This window comes from Zingiber officinale, chromosome 6A, assembly GCF_018446385.1.
Source record: "Zingiber officinale cultivar Zhangliang chromosome 6A, Zo_v1.1, whole genome shotgun sequence".
Taxonomy (NCBI): Eukaryota; Viridiplantae; Streptophyta; class Magnoliopsida; order Zingiberales; family Zingiberaceae; genus Zingiber; species Zingiber officinale.
In genome coordinates, this window is record NC_055997.1 from 39,956,899 (window position 1) to 39,978,721 (window position 21,823).

A 21,823-nucleotide genomic window follows, 5' to 3' on the forward strand; every position below is an offset into this window, starting at 1 on the left:
ATTGATTGGTTTAATTTTATTTTTCTTCTATAAAATAAGTATCATATTTTATATGAATTCTTACAAATGTTTGCATACTTAGTGCAAACTGAATGAATGAGTTGAATGAAGACGAGGAATTGAGCAAGTCAAACAAAAACCAAATAAATAAGACAAGCCATAAAAAACTAATTAAATGACCAAAAATAAGCCATGTACTCTGATTAGATTAGAGGAGCCGAGCAATTTGAATAACTCAGATTAAGTTAGAGCTGATTGAGTCAAAAAAGTTGATTGACTTGACCAAGTAAATAGAGCAAAAATTAACCAAGTAAAAACATGCCCGATTTATAATACCAAGTATGCCCTTTAAACACCTTTGATAGTAGAAAGACAAATTTATTTATTTTTACCAAAATCTAACTGATGAAAAGCAAACTCTAAAAGACTAATCCTCCTCCCGGTAGCCAAACACTACCCACATCGTTAACCTTCCAACCATGTTAAAGTTCCAACAATTAAGAGTTTACTTGGGAGTTCGCCAGGGCAAGGTGCGAGGTATGTGATCTTCTTCCTACAATAGAAACGCCATTAATGAATAGGTAAGCCTGTGGCACCTAGACACTTCTTAAGAGAAGCTTACTTACCTCACAACGTCTATGTCGGTGACATAAATGTACCCTGCAACGTTACTGCAATGAAACAAAAACATCAATAGCACAAGCTAACTTTGAAGCATATATACTACACGAGCAAAAAACCTATATACAGAAATTTAGAATTTTATTCAGAATGAACTCAAAGATGAAATTTGCAACCATAAATGATTTGCAATTACATCAGAGATATTTCATTTCTGATAACTGAATTTTAATTTTTTTGTCATCCTTCAGCTTGTAATTTAGGTATCTCATGGTCCAAACATAATTATAATCTGAGCAGAAAAGAGGAAAACAACGAATTAAAGACCCTACCATATTTCTTTTAGCCCATGTGTCCAGGTATTTCTACCATTCATTCACTTGGAGGTGGTCAGCCCACACACATGGAAGTTTCTCGCCGACCACTAGGTAAATCCAGGAAGTGTAAATGGATAATTAAAGACCCTACCATGATTGTATTAAGGATGGTAATTTTAGCCGTACAGTTAAATCAATATCAATGAGGCAACCTTCTCCAATGTCATCTCATCATGATCTACAAGTTGGATACCAATAAGAGAATCAGGCTCAGCACCCTATCGTCACCTAGTGTTGATACTCTTTACTCTAAGGGAGGGTAAAGAATGGAAGGTGCGAAGAGAAGGGGAAAGAGAAGACGAAGAGAGGAGGGAAGAAAACTGTTTACTTAATTTTGAAAAAAAAAAAAAAGGGAAAGAGAGTGAGAATGAAATAAAAAATGATAAAAAAAAAAAAACAGTCCCGTGCACACGAAGCTCCTGCCAATGAGGGGTCCTGAGGAAGGGTCTTTATCCTGTTTCAATGAGGCAACCTTATCCAATGACATCTCATCATGATCTACAAGTTGGATATGAATAAGAGAATCAGGCTCAACACCCTATCATCACCTAGTGTTGATACTCTTTACTTTAAAGGAGGGAATAAAACGGAAGGTGCGAAAAGAAGGGGGAAGAAAAGACAAAGAGAGGAGGGAAGAAAACTGTTTACTTAATTTTGGAAAAAAAAAGAGGGAAAGAGTGTGAGAATGAAATAAAAAATGATAAAAAAAAAACAGTCCGGTGCACACGAAGCTCCTGCCAATGAGGGGTCGCGAGAAAGGGTTTTTATCTTATTTTGCAAGAGGCCATTTCTGAGACTTGAACTCATGACCTCAAGGTCACATGGTAGTTAGTAATTTTACCATTATGCCGTGGCGGAGTGAGAATGAAATACACAAGTAAATTCTCTTTTCCGTTTTGATCTCCACTCCTTCCCAAGCGCACCCAACCTAACTCCAAGGTCAGCAAGCACCATAACCCCCATTCTATCCTATTTGTCCAAGAGCCTCAATAGTCAATTCGCCAACTGCCCAAACACATAGGCACCAACATGAACCTCGATGAAGCCTCCTCTCCCTTCTAACAACAGCAGCGGGGATGTGTCTTGCTGCTGCTGAGGGTCAACAGAGAGCACAATGACATGTTCATCAGACAAGGATGAGGGATCATATAGCTGTATAACCACACTAATGAAATTTCAATTAACATCTAGGATATAAATGCCATTTCACCACCTTCTGTCCTAGTTTCGGCGGTTTAGACAAAAGCAACTGACACATTATTATTCAAAGTTTGAAAAATTAAATAGTCAGTTAAAAGTCCTTTAAGTAACAAGTCAAAACTTGCAAGTAATTTTAATAGCTAGTCACCTATATTTATTACTACTTTATGTTTTCTTTTCTATATTGTAAGAGTCCACTTACTAGTATAAATGCGTTTTTTGTACTGCTGCAGTAAAAAATAGAAACGGGGAATTCTAAGAAAATTCTTCCTAGTGTGTGATGCATAGGATTCTTTATGTATGATGTCTAAGTCACTACCATGTACTAATGGTTTTTTTAAAACTAAATTTTGAATTCCTACCCACATATCTTCAAACTATCAAACATTCTTCTTGTGTTCCATCATATTTGGTATCAAACGAGCTGAGAGGAGTTTGAGGAAAGTTAATTGATAGTGAGCAAGTTGAGATACTCATTCATGTGGCCACCAATGTGCAAAATTGCCCAATTTACCAGCCTATTGAACGATACAAGTGACCACGTAGAGTTGGAAAGACAAGTGGATGAGCTATTGCCAAAGGGTTTAATTTGTGAAAGTCTAAACTCATATGCTGTGCCTGCATTGTTGGCATAAAAACAAAAAATAGTAGTTGGCGCATGTGCATTAACAGCCATGCGATCAACAAAATCACCATCAAATATTAATTCCCAATTATCCAACATGATGTTATGTTGCATATGTTGGTTGGTTCTTTTATTTTCAAAAATTGATTTAAAAAGTAGGTATCATAAAATACACATAAAGCTTAGAGATGAATGAAAAATAACTTCTAAAACTAAAGACAACCTTTATGCAAGACTCGTTATGTCTTTTGATCTTTCCTATGCTTCTACTATATTCATGGGCTAAGTACTAAAATAATTTATCAAAATAATATGTTATTTATTTTGACATCTCAATTTATAGCAAGAGTAGAGAGAATCATATTACACATTTTGTACAAGTTATGAGAATTCTTTGCAAGGAGAAGTACTCTACATAAACTTAAAAAAAAAATGCTCCTTTATGCTTTCATTTGTGGTATTCTCTTCAGTTTTGCGGTGTCAACTTACAAATTAAAAGCCAATCTGGACAAGGTAAAAGCAATTCAGAGTAGCCAATGCTACAAGAAGTCAGATACTTTCATAACCTAGCAATGTTTATTGACTATTCAGAAAAAATGTCAGCACTAATATGGCCCCTATAACTGACTCCTATAGCTGACTGTATAAAAAAAGATTAGTTTGTTTAGACCAACACAACTCCATAAACTTTTCATAAAGGAAAATATCAATTGAATCACCAATTCTTCAACTACTAGATTTTTCAAAGGTTTTTGAAGTGACATATGATGTATCTAATATTGGATTCAAAGGCATAATAGGCTAAGAAGGGCATCCTATTGTATTTTTAAATGAAAAGCTGAATGAAGCATATCAATCATATTTCACTTGAGACAAAATTTTATGCACTAGTGTAAGCTTTGCGCCACTGGCAACATTTCCTCCTTCCACGAGTTTGTTCTATGCTCTCATCACCATTCTCTTTAATACATCAACTTTAAGAAAAACTAAGTAATCAGTTTCCTTAAGAATATTCCTTTGTAATAAACACAAATCAAGTATTGAAAACAAACCACTTGAAGCACTGGGTACAACGATCCATATATATTCTTTCTTCAATGTTTACACAAGCGATGATGTTTGAGCTACTCAAGAAAGATTATCTTTCGTGCAAAGACCTCAACATATACTTGCTACCTTGTGGTGGTGGATTGTTTATCAAAAATGAAATTTTATTCCATGTTTAAAATCTTCAAATGTTGTCCACATTGCTATGCTCTTCTTTAACGAAGTTGTTCATCTTCATGGTTTGCCATTAATAATTGTTTCTTTTTGATCGAGATGTGAAGTTGACAAGTTACTTTTGGTAAACCTTGTGGAAAATAACAAATATAAAGTTGAAGTTTTCTTTATTTTCACCCTCAGCCAAATGGTCAAATAGAGATTGCCCACAAAAGTTTAGATGGTTTACTTTTGTTGGAGAGCATGACACATGGGATTAAATTCTTTCTATAGTTGAATTTGAATATAATATTTTTGTGAATAGGTCCACTAGATGCAGTTCATTTGAAATTGTTAGGTAGAAAGTCAATTAATTTGGTTCCTTTAGTATTAGAGGCAACATAAAGCGTTGAAATTGATGTTTTTAAGAAACACATATAAGATACACACAATGATATCATGCAAAAAAATTGCTGAGTAAATCAAAGGTATAAGACACATGTTGATTTGAAAAGAAAGTTTGTTGAATTTAAAGCAGTTGATATGGCTATGGCTTGTGCAAGACTTGAAGAATATCCAAAAAGGGTCTATAAGAAACTACATCTTTAACATTGAGGACCTCACCTCATACTCTAAACATGAAGATATTGTAGCAAGTAATGGACCTAATGCTCTCTTGCCATCAATTCAAACCTTCAAAGAACACATTGAAGATGAAATCGACCAACAAGAGGTGGTTATTAAAAGTATCTTGTTAAATATAAAGCACAACCCCTTTCTGAATGTACACGGATTACTAGTGATGAATTCTAATAGCTAAACCAAGATCCTTATGAAAGATTCTATGTTTATAAGTTGTCAGGAATAAGTTTTTCTCACCCAAAGAGAGTTGATGGAGAGAAGTGACAATCTCCTCTTAAAGTCTAAGCACAGAAATAGATTCAAGTCCACTATTTAATTTGGCATACTTAGGAAAATGATGAACCATTTAGGAAATAATGTAACGTGTAGTAGTTTCAATGTTTGAAAGTCAAAGTTTAGTAAGTCAAAAAGTCAATTAAAAAGTTTTTAATTTAGTCAAATAGTTCTTAAGTTTGTGATTAGCAAGAAATCCTAAGAGTCAGTTAAAGTATATTTATGTGAATTCTTTTATGTTTTTCTTTCCACCTACTACTATGAAATATAAAAGTGAGATTTTTAAGAAAAAATCTTCCACTGTGTTATATAATTTGCCTTCAGTGTGTAGCCTAGGATTCTTTAGGTGTGATGCCCAAGTTACTACCCACTAATACCTTTGAAACTAAATTCAAATTTCTACTCCACATGTCTTCAAACAAGCAAACCATCTTCTTGCGCTGCATCAAGGATATCCAAAACCACTACAACTTAAATTTAGAAAGATTTTCTAGGACATGATAAACAAGTACCAAGGTCTCCTGAATACTTGACAAATTACTAGAAAGAATTACCTGGATATAATCTGATCAGGCTCCTTTGCATATGAAACAGCTAGAACAAGATGGAGTAAGTCACGATTTATGTTAATAGCAACTACTCGAGTAGGGTCGGCTACAGGTTCCGCACCAATAGGCAGTGCAGAACGAGGAGCCTGTGGGCCACCACCAATTCTATAAACAGAAATGTCACTAAAGTTGACAATATTTGAATGTGGGGAGAGATCATTTATAGGCCCATAGAAGTATTCCTGCAAAGAAATCAGCTAGCTAAGTAAAAAACTTGTGAAAAAAATTCCTACATATCAAACAAATAAACACAAAACTTGCATAGATTACATTGAATAATTTAGTCTAGTCATAAGGCAGCTGTGGTTAAATAAAATAACAGACATTAGTAAAAGAAGCTAGTACAGTCCACAAGCCATTTCATCCCGAGTTAACCGAATGCAATGGCTCTTAACAAGAACTTAAATGAATACAACAGTACAACAATAACAATTCCTTATGCATATGCCTAAAGTGGCTTGATATTTCTCCTAACAATGTAGTATCAAAGGCAAGCAAGAGTAATTTGACATCTCGTACCTTGACAAAGCGATTGAAATATATTATTCCGACAAATTAATGAAACTTGATACTTCTTGACACAAATAATGTCTCATGTGCCTTTGTATCGATCATGTTGATACCAACACCCTTTGTATATGGACACCCTTGTGTGCTAAAAATACATGTCAAATCAAGATGAATTGAGATAATATTATTTTTATTTTTATTTTATCTCCATAGAAGATAATGTTCAAATTATATCATTCTAGATAGAAAATAGAATTTGAAATGAAGTATATTGTTGTTTTATCTTTTTCTTCTTATCTCCTTTCTCCTTTCTCCTCCAATTTGCCACTGACATCATAGATTGGAACGTTAGCACGATACCAAATTAGTATCATTATAGTCAAAGACTAAAAACACTGACACCACTTGAGATTTTATACCTTGATCTTGATAATAGTGAGTAATCAATAGAGTTGTAGAAGCTGTGTAGTTAGATATAATTGGAGATGAGAAAAAAGTATTAATCGTATTTAGATGACACTCAACACAGGCTTGCATAAGCACAAGCAAAGAATAAATATGGGGTGTCTACAATGTTAGCAAATGCATATTTAATCTACATAGTAAGTGGTCCCTGATTTCAGAGTATGAACACAAAGGAGAACATTTGTTAAAAAAATTCTTTCACCGCATTCACGATGAAAATTCACAAGTTGCACTTACTCTGATTTTCAAACTCCTAGCCTTTTGGCGTACTTTTTGATTCCTCATAACTATCCCTCCAGATTTATGGAGTTTCACAACATCTACTTTAGGCTTGGTTTTTAAAACTTCTTTAAGCATGCTGCAAAGTTTCTCCTGAAGACAATACAATAAGAGACCAATAAGAAACGCAAATGCTCTCTAACAAGTACCGAGAACAATATCTGCTAAACAAAAGTGAATTGATGCACTCTTACATGTGAACTATTAATGAAGAATTCTATAACATAATAGAACTACATTTCCAAGAATAAAGATGTCCAACAAACAAAAGGATTATTTAGAAATTCAAGATTTGTGTAGCAATCAAATTTTTATCCAACTTAAATAAAAGTGATTTGTCGTTAAATCTGGAACACTTGAGACATAAGAGAAATTGGAAGTCAATTAGTCCAGTGATATCAACATTCAACTGACATCCAAAAACTAAAACAGCTCAATAATAAAGCAAGATTGATTGGTATCTGGATATACAAACTACCGATGCAACAAAGACTTTCAATGCAACAAAAGAACAAAGAAAGCAGGAGAGATATAAGTTACCTGGCCCAAGACTAGAACCACGTCACAATTAAATGTATCAATAGCATTGAGAAGTAACTACATGCCAATCAAAAAAGTTGGATGTGAGTTTAGAAGACAATTTAACATTGACCTTGAAAATTAAAGATTGATGTAGTTTTCGCTCTCAATAAACTACCTCATAACCAAGGCCTTCCACCCATCCCATAGTATTAATCACCATGCCTGCAGCTCTAGCTTCAGCATTTCCAGAGAACTGCCTCTCTAGGGTTCTAGCCAACTCCTTCACAAACACTTTATAAAGATCACCATTTGCACTGTCCAAACAACAAACCAAGCATTAATTGCATTCACAAATATCAACTCATAAGACAAATCTATCATGAAGCATCAATTGCAACAAAGTACAGAAATAAATGCTTACGTAGGAGATGTGTGCCCATAAAAATACACAATAGGCATTTCTAGAGGAATTCCTTCCACTGCATCTATAGGCATCTCAACTGGAGTAGCAGCTATGCAGCCAGGAATAGTTATGTAGCCCTGACCAATGTCCAAATCCACATAGGTCGGTTTCCATCCTTGTTTACAAGCCCAGCTTAGAAGCATTTTGCACAAGCTACTCTTCCCAGAATCTGTGGGTCCCACAACAATCACCCTAGGGCCCTGATATACAAAGGTATTTGACATTTAAAATGCTAATTTGAAACATATTGAAACAATTTTAAAGTAATGTGTGTGTATTTGAAGTGGCAGGTGGCAGTCAACCAAAATTTTAGTCATTTTCTACTGATTTTGACACACTCAAGAGTAATTGAGTAAAGAAAGATAAGGATAGGTATACGCTACTCAGATGTATCTCACAGTATCACTTGAAAAATATTTTTAATAGCAAATGGCATTGCTTCAGTCCAGCATAAACCAGTTGTAATGACATATCCAAACCAGTATTCAAATATATATTGGCACACATAAATGTTCTCTTGGAAACTATGTTCATGTCCAATCTTGAACTGTGACATGATCATAAATCAACATGCTGTATTTTTCAGTTTCTAACAAAAACCCAACAACATCATCAGGGTTTTGTAGTCAGATTCTAGAAGAAAAATAAGTTTTACAGGTAATCAGAAACCTAATAATATGAAGTCTGGCCTATTCTATCCTAAGTATTCAAAACAAAAATCATCAGATACTGTCCGATTGGTCAGCCATTGTCGGACACTAATTTTTCTATGTAGGAGGGAGCGATACTCATCGGGGAGGCACTTGTTGATGCTGTATAAGCAGCTGTGCAGATAAGGAGCCAGAAGATCAAGCATGAACATGGAAGATGCACTATGTGACTATACAATGTCTGAATGCTAATACTTGGTTGAGTTCTAATAGTCGGACTTATCATATATTCTCAACACTAACAGTCTAAGTGAACATTAATCTTCTTATTGATCACTTGTAAAAATTTATAGAAACAATGCCTAACGTTTGGCTGCATCCATGTTAGATACTCTTATCTGAGCCTCAGTAATATAGGTTGTGTAAGTGAATACACATTAGATGTAGAATTTCCTATGTTGATTATTATTCTGTTAATTTATGATTTTCTGTTTTGTAGAGGAAGGGTGAACAATTTATATATATTGTGTGGCAAAGCATTTTGATTTATGTGAATGATAATCTGGTATGCATTTGGGGCATGTGACCATAGTATTGAAATATGATTGAGATTGCCACCATGGCGTTGATTTTAGATTTCTTGTAGATAAACTCTAAGATTTAATAAACTTCATCAGATACAATTTATCATCATATAAGCCGTATAAGATACCTCCTAGCTCTAATAGACCACATAAGAAGTTAACATATACAATGAACGTATTTTGTGACACTCAATGCCATCAACATGCTATTCTCAAGGATCAAATATCAAAAACAGGTGAGGATACCTGCGGAGAGTCCACATTGCTACTATGTGATGCTTTTGCTTGAGCCCTTCTTGCATCAAGTATGGCATGAACATTCACGTAGCTCACCATGGGTGTCTAGATCAATCAGCTGAAATAATTAAAAGACAATACACGAATGGTGCATCAACAATTAATTAATAGCTATACCAGGCTACCTCATCTGCCACATACTCCACTTCGCTGATTCCATCCAACTCGATCGTGGCGCCGTTCCAAGTGAACACCTAATGCATAAGTTCGTATTTTCTCCATATTCACTTCCCATTTATAATGCCATGAAGAAAATAAGAAAAGATGGCTTACTGCGATTTTGCTGCGTGGTGAGATGGAGAGCCAATTGCTAGGAGGCAACTCAGTACCAAATATTTCAGCTGTGCCAGAGAGGAGGCGAATGCGAAGGGGCATGTCAGGGCCAACCTCGACTCTGAGCTCACTCTCCTTCGCTAATTTAAATTGTCTGGACGAGGCCATAATTAATAGGCAAAGGCGGTTGAAATGCCCAGAACCCTACTCTGATAACTGTGGCAATTAGAAAAAGTCAGAATTCAAGATCATCAAGACACTCATTTTTATCCTCAAAAATTTCAGCCCACACAATATCAGATGAATAAATCTCTACTCCCCATGAGAGCAAGTTAGCATTCAAAACATCAAATCACTATTTATCCACATAGTCCAATATCAAAGGAAGCAAATATCAATCTTATCATCCTGTTAACTAACCACAACTAACCAGATTTATTAAAATCTCATAGGCACACTCAACCGTAAACTCTCTAGCACCCAATTTATAATCTAATCACCAACTATAATTATCAAACTTATGAATATCATACATGACACTCACTATGTCACCATCAACAACAACCCAAATAATAGATCATCAAAATAGTTATCCACTAATAGATCATCAAAACAAATATCTAGTAATAGATCATCAGACAACCACATAACATTTACTCTCATAAATCATTAGAAATCAACACATCACAATATCTGATCTCACAATATCCCTCAACCTCAAACCATTCTCAACAATGATCAAACATGATAACTCCCCAATGACCAATTTTCATCGTATCGGGTACCCTAATATCCAAAAGATATGAGTATAAAAACTCTACTGGCTAAGTCAACAGGAATATGTAGGTATCATCCATTACCCAGCTAACAATAGCAGAGGCTGGTATGTGCCTCCATCTCGTACTAGTAGTAACAGAAGCTAAAACTACTGATGGTATGATATGAAAAATCTCTAGAGACTATAATCCTTGATCTCTATTAAGGTCAACCATGCTCAATGGCTAACCCATCACATGTAATATGTGTTACAACAACCAGACAGGTACTAAATAAAAAATGTTAATACATGTCACAAACTATAAAATTAAACATCATACCTATATGCCGTCTGGAGATGTTCCATCGCTGTCCAGCCCCCAACTTCTGACCTCAAAATTCCGAACATGAAAATCACTGGAAATCCATATAAATCCGAAACGGAAATCCATAACATATACATAATGGAAAATCCGTGCAATCCAAAATAACTACCCAGTTTGACTCGCAAACTTGGGCTAACCCAAATATCCAGAACACCAAAAGCAGGTGACATAACCCGCTCTGATACCAATAAATTGGTATCAGTTAAATCCCAAAAATTCGTAACACGAAAAACAACAAGTATCGCCAAACTTGGCGCTCTGATACCAAATAAATTGGTATCAGGTTATCCCAAATATCCAAAATACGAAAACAAAGATCGTAAAACCTGGCTCTAATACCACTAAATTGTCATGCCCCGGAGGAGTCCTTGTCCGAAGAAATTTCGACAACACCTCCCCTGTACGGCGGACAATCTGAAACTTTCTACACCACCATATTTCTCAGTCACATGCGGCTGGAATAATAACAATAATAAATAGATAACCACACAGTTTATATAAATTTCAGCCTCTGGCTGACACAACCACGCAGTTTAATAATAATCACACTGAACAGTAGTACGATGACTCGAAAACAATCTTACTCAACTACACTCGTAAAGCTCAAATCCGACGATAAAACCAACTTACCTCTTCTGTCATCTAGGCAGACATGTAGTAAAAGCAAATCCAAATAAAAGTCATCCACAAGTAAAACAATCCATACAAGATCCAAAGTATCCAAAACATAGTCTAGTAAAGAAGAAAACCAAAAGATCAATAAGCCCTCGTGGTCTGCAGGGGACTAGCAACTGGAACTCTCTCCTAACAGCATCAACCTGAAAATAATAACGGAGGCGGGGGTGATTCTAACGCTCAGCGGGTAACAACTGATATACATAGTAAGGAAATAATATCTAGCACTAATCATGCGTACAGTCTCCTGACGTAATAAAGGTAAATACAATCTTAAATGAATAGGAGAATACTGTACTAACCAGGACCTGGTACAAGGATAAACAGTCCGAGAGATATAGAAATCCTATATGCATGTCAAGCATGGGCATCCAACCAATATGCAGCAAATAAATGCAGCAAACACAATCACAAGAAATAAATGCATCAATGTGTATGATGCCAATGCAGTCATGGTCACCCCTGACGCCAGTCAGCCATATCACACACCATGGTGGGACCGAGTGGGTAGGGCTATGACAACCGTGCACTCTGACATCACTGCCCCTGATGAGTGACCGAGTGGACGGGATGCTGTCAGAGTACATACATACTCCTACCCCAAATCATAAATGGGGGAACGCAATGTTCTCATCTCCCGGTACACCATGACGGGGAGGGATCCCTGACGTGCTACCACGCTGCGTCACACTACCCATGAGTGGACCAACGGAGCACCGAACAGAGCAAACTGACGTGCTACCACGCTGCGTCGCGCTACCCATGAGCGTCAACAACGGAGCACCGAACAGTGATGAAATTGGCGATGTGCTCGACAATAATGGAGCAATCTATCACACAGTATGCAATCATGCGAATGGTGCATGACACTAAGCATGGTAATATACTGAACCAAATCTATATATATACATGATGTGCACCATAATCAATAAATCATATCAAGGATACACAGATCAGATAGGGTATCACACCTAGGTCCTGAACATGGTGAAGCATGGTTATATCACTACCCCTAATCATGTATAATCAGGTAAGCAATAACATGAGATGCAAAACAAGCAATCAACCAAGTATGTAACAGGTAGCGGGTAGTGACTAACCGAAACAAAATAATAAACATAATTATTGCTATTTGTTAAATTCACTACTATGCATATCAAAGACATAAAGTTAAAAGTACCCGCCTCCAATATAGATCGAGCTAAATGACCTCTGTGTCGAAGTGCTCGTCCGCGTCAAAGTCCTGTGTCACGAATATATATACATTTTATTTAGCTACACTCCCATAAATAGCTAAATAAAATCCTTATGAACAATTTAGGGCAAAACCCTAAACCATAAACCTCAACCTACCTTAATTAAATTCAACGGTTAATTAGGGTTAGTTACCTAATCCCTAATTAACCCATTAGATTAATAATTCAAACCTAAATCAATTATACTCACAACAATGCATTTACCTCAATCCAAACTCACCCAAATTCGTATACTTCGTCATAAATTTGTCGATGGAGCACCTACTGGAAATTCACCTCACTGCTCGGATCAAGAAAAGACCCACAACAATCCACCACTACCAGGATGCGATTTCCGCACTGGATACCCCTGGTGAGCAAGAGACAAGACTGCTCAGTCATTAACAAATCTCAACTTCTATACAGAACATGAAATTAACATAATACCAATCCCAATCTTACCAAACCAGATTGGTAACCTCCTTCCCCAAAGTCACTACGGTGACGAAACAGTAGAGAGCAGCAGCAAGAAAAGACCCGCTGGTGCCGCGATGAGGAGACACCAAGAGTCGGCGGTCTAGGGCACAGATGGAACTCGACCGGAAGAGAGGAAAAGACTCGGGCGGTGGTGGCGTTCTGCACTGGGTTCGACACAGAGGAGGGGCCGACGATAGGGCTGAGGAAATCTCGACTTGACCGACACTGCTCGAGTGGCTGGCGATGGGAGATCGGCACAGCGGAGAGTGAAGTCGGCTAGGGCAGAAGGAAGGTCTCTGCTCGGCTGTGCTCGCGCGTCGCCGGCGCTTGGACAGGGAGGAGGAAGGGGGTCTCGGTGTGAGGCGAGGAAGAGCAGCGGCTGCTCGGAGGAGAAGGCGTCGGGCGGCTCGGCACGCGGGGAGGAAGCACAGTGACGAGGAAATAAATAAGAAAAGAAAAATAAAAATAAAACTTTTCCTCTTTAAAAGCAGGTAGTCTAAACAGACTTTTCCGGACCCCATTTTTATCCCCGTTAACTCGTCCGTACGAGCTCCGAAAAATTTTCGAAAAATTTTCAAAAATTTCGGAAAATTTCCTTATTAATATTAGTCTATTTTCGGTATTTTACATATATAAAAAAAATAAATAAATATATTTTGATATTTGATATTAAGGGAGAAAATTTTAATTTTAGGTCAAGGGTATTTTTGGAATAAGGAAATATTTTGATTGATGAAAATAAGGTAATGGCTCATTGAAGGGGAGATACATGAGAATGAGTCATTACCCAATTTCAAGGATTCATTCCCTTATTTGTATTCCTATTCCTATAATCCAAACATTAACAATGACAATCAATGATTCTCATTCTCATTTCTCACTCTTATTCCCCTAAATCAAACGCCCCCTAAATTCCGTATTCATGTATTATCTTAGTGCAACTCAAGTCCACGGTCTTTCCCCCGAAACTTCTCGCATCTCCTTCTAACTCTGACTGTTTTTAATATTGATTTCTCCTTCAAATTTTGATCCACCAATACAAGTAGGGTATAATCGAGTGAAGTCAAGCCGAACAATATGAGACTGTAAGCTTGGCTCGATTATTTTTTCCTAAGCTCGAATTCGGCTTGATTTCAATTCAAGCTTTAATTCTAAGCGTGAGTTTGGTTCATAATGAAATTAAAGAGTTCACGAATAATTCGAACTCGGCTGAAAAATAGTTCGTTTAAAAATTAAATAAGCTTAATTTGAGCATGATTGGTTGAATAAGCTTGAGTTTGAGCTTGTTAGAGACATAATCGAGCTCGAGTTTGAACTCATGAAAATCACCTACAATTTGTATATTGATCCTGTCCGAGAGTCGAGACGATGGATGCTGGGGGCGTGGCGCTCGTATTGACCGTTGATGGACTCCGAGTTAGCGAGACCTGCAACCACAATGATGTTAGTGCCGAGCCAAGGAGGGGTTCCCCGGCGATGACCCTCCGATGCTCAAGTCAGTTTCCGGCGATATATAAACAAGGAAGCAGAGAAGCAGAGTAACAGTAGCTACAGTAAAGTATGTATACCTTCGTCGAAGCTTGAAGCCCTTTATATAGGGCTCCAGGGGAGCGCGTGCATGCTCTTCGAGGCATGCACGCTTCTCAAAACTTCCCCTGAAAAGATATACCAGGAAAGCGTCCCTGTCATCATGCCTTAATGACCCGGGCATATCTCTGACATGACAGTAGAAGCTTCCGCCGTACGATCCTCTACCTGTACATGCCGCCAACCATGTTGTCTGTCGATGGCACGATTTCCCATGAGAATATCAGCTGATCTTCCTTTTGTCTGCTATTGGGTCGAGCGAGACGGTCACTCGGCCAGCCCTCAGCCATTCGGGTGGGCTAGCCCTTTAGCCGAGCGAAGTGGCCGCTCGGCCAAAATTCCACTATCCGGGCTATATCTGCGAGTGACCGTTGGTTGAGGTTTAGTGCGAGTCTGGGCGGGCTAGCTGCTCGGTGTATATCTTGTTCTGAGCGTCGAAAGCTCGGTATGCGACCGAGCTGTGGTAATCATCTGGTTGATATCGGCTCGGCTATCCTTCCCACCGATCGGGCAAGTGGGTCGCCTGATCGGCCAGCGAAATCGGCTCGACTATCCCTCCCACCGATCGGGCAAGTGGGTTGCCCCATTAGCCAGCGATACGGGGGCGTTGACTGCCTATACCTTGACCTCCACCGTGGCAACGACCCTCTGAGGGGTGGGCCTTTATCACCGGATCACATACCTCTCCCTCAAGTCTAGTCGAAGGAGACTGCAAGTCCGACTGATTGGACAAAGAGAAGTATGGGGATCGATTGACCGATCAACCCTCATTTTGGTAAGACTCCGATCGGCCCGCCAGAGAGTGTCAGTCGGCCCTGAGGCCCATCCTTGTAGACGATCGGTGCTCCAAGCGTTTGCACTTGGTCTTTCTCCCTCCATGTCCTCAGTCGTATTCAGTCAATGCTGACATAACCAGAATCTCTTCGGAATTCGTGCAAATCATCGTGTTAAGATCGAGCACGCACCCATTAAAGACGAGCCAATGGGCGAATACCATGTGGCGTTGCCGCAGTCGCCGCCTACCCGAAGTGGCAGGTGCTGACGCGACATCTGACGGTCTGAATTCTGCGACTGGATTTGCGTCTTGGATTTTACGCCCTAGATCCGACGGCTCTGCTTGGCCGAGCCGAGGCCCTATAACGTTGTCGCGCCCCCCTTCTGATCTTACCTTCGCATTTTGCTCCAGTGCTCCGGTGATTCCTTGTGCGACCAGCGCTCCGACAACTCTGGTGACCTCAGTGCTTCGACGACTCCTCGTCCTCCCCCGCGACAACCTTTTCTGTAAGCTTCCCTCAGTCTCCTGTCATTCTTTTGGATCTTCACCTCCTTTTTTTTATGTTCGTTGTGCTTTCTATTCGTCTTTACTTCTATCGAAATCTTCCTGTTCCCGTTTTCCGACCATGGCTAGCTCTTCTCGATCGTCTGACCCCTCTCCTGGTCTCTGGTACCATACCATGGAGAGATTCGATGCGAGTGACGCTGAGAGCCTTAGGAATGTGTTTGAGATCCCCCCTGACCACGAGATAATCTTGGCATCCCCGTCCGATCGCCCGGATGACCCGCCGACGAGCACTATTTATCTTTTCCAAGACCAATTCGTGGCCAGTCTCCGATTCCCGATCCACCCTTTCATCATAGAAGTTTGTAATTATTTCCGTGCCCCCCTTCCACAGCTCGTCCCCAATTCTTTTCGCTTGTTGTGCGGTGTTGTCGTGTTGTTCCGGTTGCACGACATTCCCCTAACCCCTCAAGTCTTTCATTATTTCTACTATCCCAAGTAGTTCGAGGTAGGGACCTATCTTTTTCAGTCTCGGATCGGCCTAGTATTTTTTAACAAAATACCAACTTCCAATAAACATTGGAAGGAGTATTTTTTCTTTGTGCGACTTCCTGAACGACCGAGCTTTCAGGCGCGCTGGCAGGTCGGACTACCTCCTCAGCCGAATCTGAAGAAGTACAAGAGCCGACCAGATTATCTTCATGCAGTGAACATGCTGACCAGTCAGAAATACAACATCCATAAGCTACTGCTGGAGGGTGTTATGTATATCTTTGGGTTGAGTTCGATCCGCGCGAGGCTCTTGAGCGGCTTAGGTATGGGATTTCTTACCCTTTTCCCTAGAATCTAACTGATTTATTCTTTTCTTTTGCAGTTGAAATCATGATGCTAGCACACGCGGCTGGTCTGACTAAGCTCAAGGATATTGAAATCGAGACAGCTACCGCAAAGGAAATTGCGAGCCTCGGCTTGATGTCGGTCGGCTCCCACGAAGGCACGCTGGCGGAGAGTGGGGGGACACCTACTGTGGGCGAAGGTGACACCAGCCGGACGACCAGCATAGAGATGGCGGGTGATCCACTGCCCTCTGGAGCGCGACCCGCCACCCAGATCGGAGGCTCGGGGTCTTCAGGCGATGGTGAGCCGCTCATCAGGCATAAGAGATGTTGCACGACTACACCTTCCCAATCCTCCACCTCGGTCGTGAGACCCTCCGAGCAAGGGGCTACATCGTCTCCCGCGGTCGTCCCTGAAATAGTGGAGGCAACTTCATCCAATCGGACACCCTCCTTGGCCGATCTGCCGACGGAGCCTATCGTCGCGCGACCGATCGCGTCTCAACCTCCATCCCGAACCCAATGGAGGCCACTGCGATCCAGGATCTATCTAGCGTCGACTGCTGCTCCTTTCGGTCCGACGATCTCCTCCTCATCGGACCCGAGCGGCCGACGATTGGTGACCGCCACCCTCAACCTTCCAACCAAGGACTACCTTGAGTAGTGCGCCCGCCCGACCATCCCCGAGCATAAGATTCTGATCCGCAGGCCCCTTGCTAGTATTTGGGAGGAAGCGAGGACCCGAGCGGCTACGATGTCCCCGGGACAGCTAAGCAACAACCACCTACAGATGCCCACCGGAGTACGTATTTCGCTACCCATTCACTAGTTACCTCTGATCGACGCTAACATTTTTCTATTCCTCTGCAGTACTGGGTGGAGAGCATGACCATGTGCCAACGACTCGCCTTTGTGGAGGATGAGCTAAAGAAGCTTAAGCTTTCAGGTGGTGCATCCTCTTCCCAGGGGCCATCACTCACCGAGCTGTAGGCCGATTTGGAGAAGGCCAACAAACTCTTGGAGGTCGAGTGGAAGAAGTCCACCGATCAGGCTATCATGTTGGGCCAGCTCGAGGGGCAAGCGAAGACTTATGACAAGAAGATCAAGTTGGGCACAACTAGAAAAAATCGTGCCATTGCTGACCTGGAGCTGAAAAACCAGGAGGCCCGGTCTTTCGCCCAAAAGCTCAAGGAGGCGAAAGACCTACTGGCCACTGAGCGAGATGACCGCTAGGCTGGGGAAGCTTCTCTTCAGGGGCAAGTGCAGACCCTCGAAGATGCTCTGGAGGCTTCCCGCGCTACTCTGAAGACCTACCCGGAGGCTAAGGCGAGCTGGTTTGAAATGATGAAGCAGGAGTACCTCCGCTCGGACAAATTTACCGACAAAGTCATCCATCGGATCGTCTGGGCCTTTGAGCTAGCGATCGACGGGACGCTTGGTCAACTGAAGGCGAATAGTCACCTCCCCGAAGCCCTGACGGATGACATCATCAACCGTAGCCAGCTGAACGATTTGATGCCCGATGACGTTTTCGATTATCTTGAGTGAGGTAGTCCTGTAAGAGTTTCTTTTTCAAGTATGAATGTATGCCCGCCGCTCGGTGGAGCCCTTTTTTGATTAATGGATATTCACTGTTCGGCGAGCTTTCTTTTTATACTTTTTGCCCTCGCTCCTTCCGGTCGGCGATAAGTGCTAGTTTCCCATTGCCTTCAGCGAAGAATTTAACTACATGGCCCCGAGCGGGAGGAATATTCGAGGGCTCGGGTTGCCGTTTGACCCTAGATGAATTCAGCGGTTCTCTTGGGTTTAAGGTCACTACTCGACCGTTGTTGGGCGCATGGGTTTAACATCGCTACTCAACGGTTTGGTGAAGTCTAGAGTTTAAGGTCGCTGCTCGACCATAGGTGGAGACTAGGGTTTAACGTCGTCACTCGATGTTTTGGCGAAGACGTGGGTTTAAGGTCGTCACTCGACTGTTGGTGGAGACTAGGGTTTAATGTCGTCGCTCGACGATTTGGTGAAGACGTGGGTTTAAGGTCGCCGCTTGACCGTTAGTGGAGACTAGGATTTATTGTCGCCGCTCGACGATTTGGTGAAAATATGGGTTTAAGGTCACCGCTCGACAGTTGGGAAGACTAGGGTTTAACGTCGCTGCTCGACGATTTGGTGAAGACGTGGGTTTAAGGTCGCCGCTCGACCGTTGGTGGAGATTAGGGTTTAACGTCGTCGCTCGATGATTTGGTGAAGACGTGGGTTTAAGGTCGCCGCTCGACCGTTGGTGGAGACTAGGGTTTAGCGTCGCCACTCGACGATTTGATGAAGACGTGGGTTTAAGGTCCCTGCTTGACCGTTGGTGGAGACTAGGGTTTAACGTCGCCGCTCGATAATTTGGTGAAGACATGGGTTTAAGGTCGTCACTCGACCGTTGGTGGAGACTAGGGTTTAATGCTACCGTTCGATGATTTGGTGCGTCGTTCGACCCAGAACTTTGAGACCCTTTCAAGTTCTTTTTTACTTATCCTACAACCAGAGGATAGGGCTATCGTTATACAAAGTTTGACTACTACATGAGCACACCTTTTATCCAGCTCGGTAGGGCTGGAGATGATTTGCGCTCCATGGTTGTTCCAGTCATCTCTTGTCCTCGTCCTCCAAGTAGTAGGTGCCCGAGTGGAGCTTTCCCACGACCTTAAAAGGCCCGGCCCGGGGGCTTCTAGCTTCGAGACGTCGCCGACCGGCTTTATTTTCTTACACACTAAGTCGCTGACCTGAAACGATCTTGGGGTCACCCTTCGATTGTAGCTCTACCTCATCCTTTGCCGGTAGGCCATCAACCGTACTGCCACTTTAGCGCGCACCTCGTCCACCAAGTCCAGCTCCAAGAACCTTCGCTCGGCGTTGTCCTCGTTGTAGTGTCGTATCCGATCGGTTTCAACATCGATCTCGACGGGGGCGACTGCTTCACCGCCATACACTAGGTGGAAAGGAGTTGCTCCTGCCCCCTCCTTGGGAGTCGTGTGGATCGCCCATAGCACGCTGGGGAGTTCATTGATAAAGCGAATCTGTCACATCCGCTAATCAAATTGTACAAATGTATATTTCACTGAACCCCTTAATTTTGTAATAATGTTGTAGTAACGAGCCCAGGATCGAACCCGAGGAACCAACGGTAGAATGTAATTTAGGATTATCTTTTTATTCCTATTTTTGGGGTTTTCGATATAAAAATGGAGTTGGGGGTTTTAAAGCTTTGAATATAAATCTACAAAGGAAAACACAGCAGTAAAGAAATTAATCTAAAGCATAACTAAAACCTACCTTTGTGCCAACAATCAAACCTTAACGCATTGTCACTCCTACATTGAGATTAAATCATTGACACACTCTTAAACTAAGGAATGAAATACAACATGCAAATAAATTTGATCTACAGCACCAATTAAAACCCTAGCTTGAATTTAAACTCTAAACACTTAACCAAGCAACAAATTAAAATTAAACTAAGCTTCAACAAGAAAAGAAATGCTAACTACTTGCATAAAAATATAATAAAACATAAAAGTAATCTGTTCTAAGTTACAAAATAATAATAAAAGTGAACTAAACCCTAACCAATCCAACTCGCAACCAATCTCACCAAACTTCACACTCAAGCCGTCACACAAGAGGCCAAAATCGAGACCACCCAATTTCGGACCTCAGTGGAGCATCTCAGTGGCGTATCGGTTCAAGTAATGCTCAAGAACACCGACGGACCACCCCCGGCGAGCTAAGAACATCTCAAAACCCCAAGAATGGCCGAAATCTGAAAATCTGTCTCTGGATCTGATGGGAAGCTGTGGAACGCGGATGAACATCGAGTGAAGCTCAGGAACACCGGAAGACCACCTTCAAATGTTGCTGATGGGAATCGGAGCTCAGATTTGGAGGACCACCGCCAAATCTGAGGTGAAACAGGGAGATGCCGCGAGCCAAATTCCACCGGAGAGAACACCCTCCAATGGCTCCAGAAGATCAGGATGGTGCCGCCGAGATGCTCACTACCGAGATTGAAGCTCGGGAGATTGGTTGGAGAAGAGAAAGGGGCCGAAATCTAGAAAAAACGCCGCGGGACGAAGCTGCGCGCTGTGGAGGATCGACACTGGAAAACACTGTAGCTTCTGTGTTTTGAATCTGTCCCAGATCTGAACCGACGGCTGGGATCAATTTGGAGCTAAATCAACGGTAAAAGTTTGCCCAAAATCCGATCTGAAGGTACTGATCTTGATCTAGGATCTGGATCTACTCTCCCTTAGGTCAGATCGACTAGATCATCACTGGATGGCCCAGATCCTCCCAGTCTTCAATGAACGGTCCATATTAATTCGGGCTGGATCAATGGCTAGATGAACTCATATCTAGATCAAAACTTCTGGATCTTCATCAATGGCTCGGATCTGCTCCCCATTAGGTTGGATCGGCCAGATCTTCAACAGATGGTTCAGATCTCTCCTATTCTTGATAAACGGCCCATAATGCTTCAAAGCTTGATCTTCTTGTTTCAACTCTGATTTGAGCCCAATTTCGGGCCAAATAGATCCAAATCCAAGATCCTTTGATGCCTACAAAATAAGAATCAAATATTAGCATCAAATAATATAAAAATAAAGTAATTTGCAATTAAGTCCAAAAATACACACAATGCACAAAATGTGATGTAACCATGATTTTAACTTATGAAATCAACATCAAACCATGCATATATGAATCAAAATAATGCAGTAAAATCATGGTTATCAAATCCCCCACACTTAGTCTTGAACGCCCCGTGAAAGTAAAGAAAACTCAAAATCATCTCCATGGAAAATTCCCTAGCAATATCTAAAAGATAGTAAAAAGAATTTAACTAAGACCATCTAAAGATCACCAACAATCATGAATACAATCCAAACATTAATCAGTAGGTATGGTAGTTTCAATCCAATTGAAAAATTAAGCAAGTTGCATCTCACAAGGAATTTACC

General features: G+C 40.9%; 1 protein-coding gene across 2 annotated transcripts; it reads right to left on the reverse strand.

Annotated features, from left to right (window-relative positions):
* Positions 1-302: 302 nt before the first annotated feature.
* On the reverse strand, positions 303-12,651 carry LOC121996315 (protein CLP1 homolog). 2 transcript variants are annotated; one of them, XR_006116031.1, is made up of 12 exons: positions 12,591-12,651; positions 9,590-9,805; positions 9,442-9,510; positions 9,266-9,361; positions 7,744-7,985; positions 7,498-7,636; positions 7,341-7,397; positions 6,759-6,893; positions 5,493-5,728; positions 4,648-4,716; positions 627-671; positions 457-553 (listed from the first exon to the last, which is right to left on the reverse strand). XR_006116031.1 is itself a non-coding variant. In XM_042550249.1 (11 exons), the coding sequence occupies exons 2-11, from the start codon at positions 9,755-9,757 to the stop codon at positions 466-468; spliced, it is 1,275 nt and encodes a 424-aa protein (XP_042406183.1). In that variant the 5' UTR covers positions 9,758-9,805; positions 12,591-12,651; the 3' UTR covers positions 303-465. The 2 variants fall into 2 exon arrangements, 1 of the variants encoding a protein (XP_042406183.1); XM_042550249.1 differs by lacking the exon at positions 4,648-4,716 and having other exon boundaries at positions 303-553.
* Positions 12,652-21,823: the final 9,172 nt, after the last annotated feature.

Excerpts from the sequence above, each read along its gene's own strand:
- LOC121996315 (XM_042550249.1), bottom strand. The coding sequence starts at position 9,757 with ATGGCCTCGTCCAGACAATTTAAATTAGCGAAGGAGAGTGAGCTCAGA. Across the intron at positions 9,511-9,589 it reads CACCACGCAGCAAAATCGCA|GTGTTCACTTGGAACGGCGC; the intron begins GTAAGCCATCTT and ends CTTATGCATTAG. Across the intron at positions 5,729-6,758 it reads CTAGGAGTTTGAAAATCAGA|GAATACTTCTATGGGCCTAT; the intron begins GTAAGTGCAACT and ends ATTTCTTTGCAG.